General features: G+C 36.8%; 1 protein-coding gene across 1 annotated transcript; it reads right to left on the bottom strand.

Moving 5' to 3' along the window:
• Positions 1-312: 312 nt before the first annotated feature.
• LOC113048794 (E3 ubiquitin-protein ligase RNF128-like) lies at positions 313-10457 on the bottom strand. The gene is made up of 7 exons (XM_026210649.1): positions 9858-10457; positions 8385-8635; positions 5653-5724; positions 5339-5421; positions 5126-5222; positions 2219-2390; positions 313-1065 (listed from the first exon to the last, which is right to left on the bottom strand). Exons 1-7 carry the CDS (start codon positions 10276-10278, stop codon positions 968-970), a joined length of 1194 nt encoding a protein of 397 aa, XP_026066434.1. The 5' UTR covers positions 10279-10457; the 3' UTR covers positions 313-967.
• Between the last annotated feature and the right edge of the window lie 2027 nt (positions 10458-12484).

Here is a 12484-nt window from a genome sequence, read left to right as displayed (position 1 = left end):
TAAGTTTTAAAGAACAGTAGGCTAGATCTTGGTGTAATGTTAAAAGTCATAATTTGCGGTTCAGTGATTCAGATTAAATTAATAGCAGTTCCAATTTATGTTAAGTGCTTTTGATTCATTGAAAAGAATCAATGATAAGTGATTAATTCGATTCAAGTATCAGACTATACTGGATTGCGCTGTAGATTTGTTTATTCGTTTTTGGTTTGTTTGATTTCATCATCTGCAGAAGAATACACAATTGATAATAGTTAAGGGAAATTAACTATAAAAATAATGTAATAACGGAATAAGTATAATCACACACACAGACAATTTCATAAAATATTTTATTTGCATTGTTAATGTCTGTACTATTATTTGAAAGAGTAAAGAAATATTTTCATCCCTTATTTAAATATAAAAATCATGAGAACTCATTCCTTTAGAAATACCCCTATTACGTCTAGACCTATGCGATGAGTAATATACATTTGCACACATATATAAGTGTAAGGCACAATATTTCCGAAATTTTAAATTTCCATAAAAACTGGAACAATATAATTTAATAAGTCACAAAAACAGGGGAAAAGTATAGTTTGCATTAAGTCCACTGATTTACAGCAGATGGAGCACTCTCTTTCTCTCTCTCTGTGCGTCTCCATAACTGCTCATCATGATGCTTAGGGAAGGCTGGGAGTCTTAAAACCTGAACACAACCACAGCGGGACTCAAACCCGGAATCAGAAATCATAATACCCTGGATTAACCACAGACAATTAAAAGATGATTCTGATTGATCCAAAAATCATTGGGATCACCCACAGTGACAACAGTCAGAGAGAGAGAGGGAGAGAGAGATTTTAAAGGCACTTAGTCAGAAACTAATCAGAAAAGGGCTCAGTAATGCTTTGATACAAGTCCTCAAATCAAAACCCCTCATTCATTTGTGTGAGTGCATTTTATCAGTGTTTGTTTGTGCTGCTCAGATCCTAACGTCACTCTGGCTCTGGCTGTGAACTTCACCCTCGAAGGCTAGATTGTCATAGTGAGGCGACATATCCAACTGCTCCTCTTGCGCACCTACAAACCAATCAGACAAAAAGATCAAAATCACTCGATTCAGACTTTGGTTTCTATAAGTATATTTTCAAGTTACAAACCTCATATTGAAGGTACACTGTGAACAACTTAATCCAACCAAAAATGCCACTGATTAGGCAAATAAGTTATTAAACATTTATTTATTTAAAAATAATAAATTATACAGCATAAAAGTCCCATCGGGATCTCATGATTTTGGATCACAGATTTTAATGCAAAATCAAGCCAAATTTGCATTATTTGTGGTAGCTTGCATTTTGGTCTTATTTATGTAAAAAAGAAACAAAAACAAATAACCTTCATCCTGATAGGAGGAAAAGCAGTATTTCTAATCAAAATCTGAATCAAAACAAATGAATGTCTTGCCTCTGTATTGTCATGAATTTCACAGTAAAATAACAATAAATAAAAAAAAAACATTTTGTAAACAATATTATGTATATTTCACCAGTAGATTTAATTTAAATAAGTACATTATTTTACTGGATATGTACTTTTTAATATTTCGAGTGAGTGCAATCACTGATCATACTTTTAGAAGAAAAATAAAACTGTAATAATAATGAACTGTTAAATGTAAAATAGACACTGTCACTAAATATGATACTGTACTGATTCAGTGATAGTGAACAAGCTGTTTAACATGCAGAATTTCTGCATTTTCAGCAAAGTATACCTGCATATTTCTATGCTGGTGTCACATTTGCCTTTTGCATGAGGGACCAGGACCGCAATTTCAGTAACTTTACTTCCACAGTGCTTAACACTAATTACTTCAGTACATCATGATTATTTGTGGTTATCACTGCAAAACACTAATCTTGCAATAATTTTTAAGAAAAGCTGCAGGAAATTCAATTTTGGGCTAAAAAAAAAAAAAAAGGAAAAAAATCCTGGTGGAACTGATATATAGTTTTTGACCTGTGTGTCCGTTTATTCACACCCACAACTAACACATATATGTAAATGAATATTTCTATGACTCTGTTAACATGAATGTGTGACATTCAGCACAGATGCTTTGCCTTCCTGTAAATTTGCATGTGCAAGGTTAGTATAAACACAGCAAGTTTGGAGTGAGTTCCAAAATATTGGGAGAAATATGATTGTGGTTTCTTTAAATTGTTTTTACCATTTTGTGAGGCTTCAGCAGAACCGAGGTGTTCGTTTCCGTGCATGGATGTATATCCAGAGGATGCTGTCTCACTGTGTGTGTGTGACACGGTCTCACTCTGCAGGTCCTCAGAGGTAGCAAAAGATCTGAAATCAGGCACTGAAATCTGTGGCTGCTCCTCAACATCCATCTGCAAGAGAGAAATTCAGAAAAGAACATGTCAGCAAACATTGGGCCAAATGTGTGTGTGCACTGATCGAATGTTCAAAACTGAAAACTAGATATTTCCTCCAATTACACACTTAGAACCAAAGGGGAACTGAATGCTACACGCTGCCAAAGGAGGAAGAACAAACTGAGCTAATTCTCCTACTTTCCGTGTATGCAAGGCATGGTGACTAAGCAGCAGTGCAGCTTTATAACTACAAGTGAGAGAGGATCCACCCAGCCTTCAGTTACTGTAATCAAGGTTCATTTACTAACACCACATTTTCATGAACACTATTTACAACAGCTAAGCTGCTTGTGTCAGCTCGGGTCTTTGGAAAAGAAAGAACAAAGGTGAGCTCCCAAGGTGCAAGAAGCTCAGTGGGAGGTGCTCCGGTGTTCAGAACAATCCATCCCTTGGGTATCACCCAATTTTACCAGTATACTGTCAGCCAATGTGCCGTCCTTAAAGAACAAGATGGCTTACATTAGGGCTGGGATTAAAATACCAACAGCACATTAAATACAGCAACAAATTCTGCCTAACTGACAGATGAAATAGTCAATCTCTGCTGAGTGTGAACACAGAACAGCTAAAAGAAGTAAAAAGATGTGTTTTATGGATAACACTAGCTAGTAAGCTAGCTGCAATACATGCATTTAAGAGACAGCACACTGTACATCTTTCACATCTTTGCTTGTGGAAGTTAAGGATGGGCCCACAGGTAACCCTGTCACATGCATCCTCTCAGTCTGGAATGGGAGCAGGATCAAAGAGACTTACAAAGGACAGTACGGGAACAGAATGTAACACCATAGGAGTGCTGCCCAATCTGTCAGATATTTTCACCAAGGTGAGCATGACTAAGCATCCCAGTTAGATCTCACTGCAGCAGAGAGGTGAATACCACCATAGCGCAGACATTAAAAGTAGCAATGTTTTTGTAATAAGTCAGTACTATATATTTGGACACAGGCACAATTTTTTATTATTTTAGCTGTTGACCAAAACATATTCAAGTTAATGAATATGGGCTTAAAGTGCACACTCTGAGCTTTAATTTGAGGGTAATTGGAGGAAAGGTTAAGGAATTACAGCTCTTTAATATGTACCTCCCCCTTATTTCAAGGGACTATAAATGATTGGACATTTGACTCAAAAGCCATTTAATGGACAGATGTATGCTATTCCTTCATTATTTCTATATCAGTTAAGCAGGTAATCAGTATTGTTTCATAAAAATGAGAATCAATTAAAATCGAGATATCTATATTTTTTACGCAGCCCTAAACATTACTGTTAAAAAGTTTGGGGTCAGCAAGATTTTTTTTTTTTTCTCAGAAGCCTGCATTAATTTTATAAAAAATATAGTAAAAACTACTTCAATTTAAAATAGCTGTTTTCTATTTTAGCATAGAATGTAATTTATTCCTTTGATAGCAAAGCTGAATTTTGAGCATCATTACTTCAGTCTCACATGATCTTTATTTATTTGAAAAGATTTTTCTCCATATAATGGACTTCAATGAGGACCAATAGGTTGAAGGTCCAAACTGCAATTTCAGTGCAGCTTCAAACAGCTCTACATGATCCCAGCCAAGGAATAAGGATCTTATTTAATGAAGAGATCGGTCATTTTCTAACCACAAATGCTCATCTTGCACTAGGTCTACGATGCACATCCACGACTTCACGCATTACACAGTCAAGATGAAAAAGTCACACGTGATGTAGGTGTAAGTACCACCCCAGCATTTACAAGTGTGGAGGAGCAGGACCATTCAAAAGTTGCTGTATGTTGAAAGATACATATTTATATGTCTTTGTATGAGTTTGTTTAAAATTTCTATTTGTGTTTGTATCGGTTAAATCTTTTGAAACCTAACAGATTTTACATTTTTTGCTAGATAAGACCCTTATTGCTTGGGTGGGATCGTGTAGAGCCCTTTGAAGCTGCACTCGAAGTCCACTATACTGATAAAAATATTAATTTATTTTTGACTGAAGAAAGAAAGACAAACATTTATTCTGGAGTGAACCAAGTCTTTAAAGTCGAACATTTATATGAAGTAGAAATCTTATAAAACATGAACATGTCTTAGTTGAACATGTGACAACCTTTGAGCTGAGGTGTGACACTGCTTATAATGCTCTATCTACCTTCACTCACAGCTACAATAAATTATTTCATTTATATATGTGACCAAAGACCAAAGAACACCATATCTCTCCCAGCAGCACACAACATTAATCAGCACAAACATCAATGAACTTCTGCTCCCTGTCGCACTCCGCATGACTCAGAACTCAAATGCTCTACACGCATGACTTCTCACATGGTACCAAGATTTCACCAAAAAAAGCATATGAACATCTGTTCCTCTACCACATGACCAACAGAGAGAATCTGACTTCTCCTTATACTTTTCAAAGTAATAATGCATAATGCTTAGTAATGTTATGTTCTTCATTTTGCAATTTCCCAAAAATTTGTATTGCCATGCTAACACTTTAAACTTTAAACTGTTACTGTTTGTTTGCATTTTTATCTTACTGTTTTACTGCGTAAACACTGTTTGGACTGTGTCCAAAACCTGAAAAATTACATCTTATCAGTCATTATCCATTAAAACACTTTTTTTTTTTTTAAATACTAGATTCAGTTGCTAGCTTTATGGAGTGCAATGCTGGACTTCACTCTCAGTTTGAAAACTCACCTCAACTCCAAGGGCTTTAAGAATGTCACACTTGCACATTGGGCAGGTTCTGTGCTCCAGTAGCCATGGCTCTATGCAAGATTTATGGAAGAAATGACTGCAAACACAAAAACAGCGTATAGCAACATTAAGACCAGAAAGTCTGGAAAAAGTCAGATTTATAGAGAAAACAGTGATTGACGGAGAACAGAACGGAATGAAAGACAGACATACTTGCATGTGAGAACTGATAGAACATCTCCTGGTTTATACAACTCAATACACACAGCACAGGCATCAGCATCAGGGCCAGTCTCCTGTAAAACAAACACACACATGCACAAATCATCAAAACACTGTTCCAACTGACGGTTCTTTAAGATCTTTGTATATCTGCTTTTATCCTGGTGATAACAACCCATTAAAATTTTTTTTTGTCTATACGAGAGTTAAAACACAGAATAAACACAAATCCAATAAAAAAATCAAAACAAATATAAATAGAAGATAATTATTAAAAGTGAACAAACACAAATGTTGTGATGTACCTGATCCCCTTGTCTCAGTGTGCGGACCTGCAGCTGGCCAATAGCCTTCTTTGCTTCAGATTTCAGCTTTTTCTGAAAAAAAGAGAACAGAAACAGCTCAGGATGTGTGACAGCTCGTGTCTTGGTGTTTTTGGTCTGGTCTCCCTGGTTTTTCAAGAAGTGTATGAATATTGTAAAACTGTAACACGAGTATCAACAGAAAGTATATTCAGACGTGTTTGCTCTGCTGTACAAACACCTAGAACAAAGGATTATTTAAATACATTTAAAGGGACACACAGAAGTATTGCTGACTCATTCACACATATAGTGGCTGCATTAAGAACTTGAGACACACTTAAAAATCTATGAATGTCAATGCATTAGATAACCAAAAACAATTAGCTCTAGCTAAACCACATTGACACGCACAAAAGAGCTTAATCCAGATTCAAAACTCACATTTCAGACAAGATAAGGAACCTGATTGCTGGTTAGATTTAATAATGAATCACTTTATGAATGCTTATGAAACTGGGGCGAGACTTTCCTCTCATTAGAGTTCATTACTATTCTGACTAAGGTCTATAGACTAGCTATACCAAACAGTGTTTACATGCATTCACGCAAGACCACACGAGGCTCTTAGTGAGGAAACAATCATACTAATACCCATACTAAACATCAAACAAATGAGACACAATGACAAACTCACTCTAATAAACTCTCAGAAGCTATGTTTTGTCTGTCAACATGTTTAAGAGATTGACAGCTGACTGTTCACCAGCAAACAGTAGGCCTTAATCTAAAAATCTTGACAATCCACTTTCTTTGCACACCTTACATGCCTTTAAAACAGTATTTCTTGGAGCTCTTTATGTTTTTTCCATACAATGAGTGTTATCTGAAAACATGCAGTATGAGTCACACTGTGAATATGAAATTCTATGAATATGAGACATGTCAATTCTAAGTATGTTTAAAGAAGGTAGTCATTTTTATTCCTCACACAAACATACTAAACTAAATACATTCATTCATCTACATCTCTTTTTCTCCTTTACATAAATCTATTTAGCATTGTAAGCGGTTTATGATAATTATCAATATTTACAGTTTAAAGTATACAGCCGTTAGTACACAAACTAGAGCGGAAGTATAATGCAGAAAAGAAAAACAATGATTTCACTTTCTGTTTTATATTAAGAGTTATTACAGGAATTACCATCACGACTGTAAATTAATTAGGCATTCGCAGAAGAGGCAAGTCTTCAGCAGTTTCTTAAAAGTTGTAAAAGTCTAAGCAGATCAGGGAAGAGGTAGGTAGTCCAGAGAGGAACAGAGAGGGTGAAGGTTCTAGACCCTATGACTTTGTACCCTCATTGTAAACGAAGCACAACTGTTACATTTGCTAGCTGTAAATGGTGGGAGGGAGCATACACATAGTGTTCTCTTCCAATGGCAGTCTTGATGGCCAACACCAAAGCCTTGAAATTTCTGCAGTTCGCTACAGGAGCGACACAAAGAGGAATGTGACGTGGACCCTCTGTGGTGGACCATTTTGTTGTAGATCACCTGCAGAGTATTGTGCTGCCCACATTCTGTCCAATTTGAGCAGTTCTGTGGCAGTTAATGATTGCATACAAAAGTCATTAAAAAAAGCAACAACACTGATGTGTCGCTGATGCCCGACAGATATTTAGCAACTTCTACTAACAATTTCTAGGCCTGTCTGCAATGCAAGTTCTCTAGTGTGAAATGTATTTTGACTGAACATGACATTGATGATGACAGACAGTTGAATAGTGTGGAAAAAAAAAGTCAGTCCAACAACTTTGAAAGGCATGTTGTGTATATGTTAACATTAGTGTATTAGCTAGAAGTCCGGCCAAGCGTTACAGCAGTATTGCAATGACAAGAGCTCAGATGAGAAGCTGTGCAGCATACTCAGAAATCAAGGTCGGATTTTCCTGATGGTACAAAGCAAAACCATGCATTTACCAGGCAACGACTGAAATGTGAGCCGTAAAGCTCAACGGGTCTGAAAAGCCTTTTACTTAGCCACTTCCTTTAATTCTTTTATTTCCTTTTTCCACTGAGCAAAATAACAAACCACTGAATGGATATTTTTTTAGCACAATCATTTATTTTGGTTTCGTATGATTAAATATTCCATGGTACTTCCCTTTGAAAAACACGATTTTTAGAAACATTCCCAGTTTAACTTCATCAGTTGCAACTTTCTCTGTGTCTGTGGGTAAAATCAAACATTTCCTTGATACTTAATTTAGGCCTAATACCAAAACAGAACCAAACTCACACACATACAGTGATGACATTAGGGCTGAAAAAGAGAATGGTCTCAGAACCCAGTAATGTGAAACCAGATCAACCAGTTAGAAGCTAGATATACTAGAATAATGAACCAGCACGCATGGAGTGTCAAACTATGCTTCTGTGGTAAACAAGGTCTTGTAAAATCTCCACTTGTTCACACTGTCAGTATTTGGGTTTAAAAATTGGTAAGAAGCAACAAAACATAAATATAGAATCTTCTTCATTTAGTGTTTATTTTACTAGTCATTCTTATTTACTCAGTTGTATTTTTTTTATGTTTATAAGGATGTTAAAACAGTTTTATTGCATCATAATAACCACCACCATATGATTTTATGTGAATCTAGTTACCACGGTATATTAGTAGGGGTGTTGTTTAAAGCCAATCAAATCAAATGCCAAATCGTGTGCTGTACCTGTGTGCGGTTCTGCTGTCTGAGGCTCGTCAGTCTCCGCGTGGAGTAAAAGATGAAGTATCCAACAGTCCCCGCAGTAACGATGAAGAAGGAGACGGAGACGAAAAACACAGAATAGTGACTCATAGAGATCCAGGGACTGTGCTGCTTCCCAACGTCTATTGCTATGGAAACAGGCACGCCCCTCTCTAGCAACCGGACCAGCTTCAGTCCATTGGTGTAGCTAATCATGACTGCAACGATGCTCGTGCCTAGAAACACACAGAGACGAGAGAATACTGAAAACATGAGCAGCACGTCTGCGCAGAGCAAAGCACACCGTAGTGCTGGGCAACCTGTTGGGTGAGGAGGAAAAACAGAGTGGAAACTTCAACAAACATGCAACATCAAACCTGCTTACTAACACATACTCAAATAAAATACGTTTTAAATTAAGGGAGAGGAAATTAAGCAAACTTGTGTCATGCACGAGACACAGTGATCAAGGACAGAGTTTGTTTAATGAGATTCTTACTATATTTTAGACTACAAAAATGATGGGAAAAAATTACTTAAAAAAAAATGACGAATAATATAGAAATCTAGAGCTAAAACTATAAAAACACATGTTTTTACTTGAACTGAAATCTAAATAAAACAGATTTTATTTTAGCTATTTAACATGGCAACAATTCTCATTTAGTTTAACTTTGTGGTAACACTATTTAAGGGTGTTCTTGTTACAAGTTACATGTACTTATTATTATAATAAAAATAAAATTATGTGTAATAACATGCAAGTCACCCTAACCATAAAGTAAGTACATGTAGTTAATTATTAGTGCTCATTATTAGTACTGTAACAAGGACACCTTAAAATAAAGTGTAACCCATATAATAAAACGACTAAATAAATAAAAATAAAAAGACTATTGTAAAACAAATAAAAATGACAAACACGACACATATTGCAAAGAAAATTGAAAATACAAATACATTCAAAATACTAACCAAAACTATAATAAACTATCAATGCTACTCGTCTACGTATATACACACACACACACACACACACACACACACACAACCTTTCGTTTTATGACATTGCACAACGTGATAAAACACGTTTATAACAGGTCACCTGAAAAGTCTTCAGGAAATTGAGTCATTGATCAGAGAATTTCTCTTTCTAAGGCTCAGTAAGTTGGTTTGCGCGTTCAAAACCAGATCGCACCAGCTAAAATATGCGATTCTAGTCCGGTTCTTTTAATATCCTGATGACAGACAAGAGTTTGGAGAGGTGGAGAGGAGAGGTCATATCAGCCGTCACCTTTACACAACTTACACAACACAACGCCCGGGTTAGAGTACAACTGGAACTAATAGAGGCCAGAATTTATCAGAATAATTAGTGACATGGCAACAGTTTTATATACACGCATACTAAAATGTTCAGCAGCTCATCTGTCGCCCTGAGCCCTTTGGATCACATACCTGGGTGGGACATCTGAATGACCCGATTTTCTGCCCCATAGTCGTTGAAAATGATAGCAGCTGCGGCTCCGTTCATGGCCGCGACGTTAATTTTATCGGTGAAAGTGCATCCGTTACCGCGCTGGATTAAGGCGATCCAGACCCTGGAGTCGTTCGATCGCTGATACAAGGTGTCATCTTCACAGCCATAGATCGGATCGGCTAATAGCACGTAACCCACAACAGAAGTTTTGGGGGAGTCTTGCCCATACAGCCCCATCTCCTCTCGCAAACTTTTGGTTATGTTTGTTTCAGGGTCTGTGTAGGAAATATTCAGGTATGCAGTGGACAGGTAACTGGCCTGCGCCAAACACACACTCGACACCTGGAAAACAGAGGCCACCAGCAGCCACGAAAACACATCCCGACCAAGAAGCCCCATGATCGGCACACCAGCCCTGCCGCTGCTCTCTTCGGTTGAGTTCAGAGCACTTCTTGAAATAAGTCTGGTTGTTAAAATGACTCAAAGGTGGTTCCACAAACTCACGTAATCGATAGCTCCCTACTGAGCGCCTACAGGTGTTCTAGTAACGCAACTGAACGCAAACTCTACCTCGCTGAGGTCACTGTACCCGAAGCCACGCCCACATCTCTCTCTTAAAGCAACACACGCTGTTTTTCTCGCTTCATTGGTGCTCTTACAAAGTGTCTGGATTATATGGTTTATTACAGTTTTTTAACTGCCACCACACAAAATCTTTACTTGTCACACAGTTTCTGAAACCTGACACTCAAACACCAGAACCACACACCAAATCTGCAAAACCAAACACTAACATTCTCGGCATTTGACTATGTTTTGAATTTCATAAAACACTTTTTTGCAAAGCATAACACTTAACACTTCTTTATGTAACACACAGAAATCAACCAGGAATTAATATTATGGAAAAGGTGTTTTCAAATGTTTGCTTTCAGTGCCTTACACCAGGGGAGTTGTGGTTTAGTGGTTAGAGAGTTTGACTTCTTTGAGTCTTGGGCTGGCAATTTCACAACTGAGGTGCCCTTGAGCAAGGCATCGAACCCCCAACTGCTCCCTGGGCACCGCAGCATAAATGGCTGTCCTGCGTGTAATAAATGCACAGCATGAATTCTGTATGGGTCACCATACATGGGTCACCATACTTGGCTGTATGTCAAAAATTATTTTACAAATTATGTAAAAGTACAGAATTTGAAGTTAAAGTACATCAAAAATGTTACCATCTATTGCAAAACTTATTATAAAAATACATTACTGTAGTTGAAAGTTTCTATCTGAAAGGGAAAACTGACCATATCACCCTGCAGCTCTCACCTGGTCACCCACTGAAGCTAAGCAGGGTGGTCAGTACCTGGACAGGAGACCTCCTGGAAGAGGTGCTAGTGAGACCAGAAGGGGGTGCTCAACCTGTGTTGGTCCTAGTGCCCCAGTATGGAGACACTATATACTGTCAACAAGCCCTGTTTTCAGATGAGAATTTAAACTGAGGTCCTGACTCTCTGTATTTATTAAAAATCCCAGGATGTCTTTTGAAAAGAGTAGAGGTGTGAATTTGCCCATTGGCCTCTGGCCATCATGGCTTCCTAATCATCCCCATATCTACTGATTGACTTTTACTATGCACTAGTACTATGGCTGCCGTCACATCATCCAGGTGGATGCTGCACACTGGTGGTGGTTGATGAGATCACAATGTAGAGTGATCTTTGAATGCCTAGAAAAGCACTACATAAATGTAAAGACTTATTATTTATTATTATTATTAATGTTCAATCTTCTCTTGTGTATATAGTAAAAGTGAGATACCATGCATGTCAAGCTAGATTGTAAAGGCAGGTGACCTCATACAACTTAAAAAACTTGGGATACAGTCCATGACTTGTATATGGACTACTTTTATAATGCTGATATGCTGATGCATGATTCATGCCGTTAATCTTTTTTTTTTTTTTTTTGGAACTTGAAAGGCCCTAGTGCAAATCCACTTTCATGAACTTTCAGAACTTCCACTTTTGTAACCAACTGCTAAAAGGTTTGGAATGGTTTGGAAATTATGATGATAAAAATGATAAAAGTATGTTTTGGTCATCTTTGTATTAAAGTAAAAGTTACCATATCAGTATTTAAAGTACATTTCATTGGATGATTAAATATAAGGATACGTAAACTTATGTGAGCATGATTGAAGTGTTAAGTGGTTTCCTAAATATTTTGTGAAATGTTAATGAAAAAAAATAATACTTTAACTGTACATTAAACTGTTAAATCTTAATACATCTTGATTAATTCATTTTTTTAAGTTCCCTTTTATAAAATAATACAATAAAAAAAATCTGGTTTAGTGTTTGCAAGTTGGCTAGAACTCAGGTTACTTTGTGAAAAATTAAAGTAAGTTATTATCATTATTTTACCTGAAAAGTCTAACGTTTGCCAACAGCAAATGGAAAGATCATTAGTGACTGTGCCAGTCACAGTATTCTTACAATTTTCCTTTACAGAAATATAAATTATTATACCATTTGCAATAGAAGCATACTCGTGCAATTACCATAAACAATCTGATACATATCTAAAAGGCAAAGATTATTTATTTTAAAACAAGCAA

This window comes from Carassius auratus, chromosome 30 (assembly GCF_003368295.1).
Source record: "Carassius auratus strain Wakin chromosome 30, ASM336829v1, whole genome shotgun sequence".
Taxonomy (NCBI): domain Eukaryota; kingdom Metazoa; phylum Chordata; class Actinopteri; order Cypriniformes; family Cyprinidae; genus Carassius; species Carassius auratus.
Note: the sequence above shows the minus strand (reverse complement) of the source record. Positions and strands in the feature narration are given on the sequence as shown.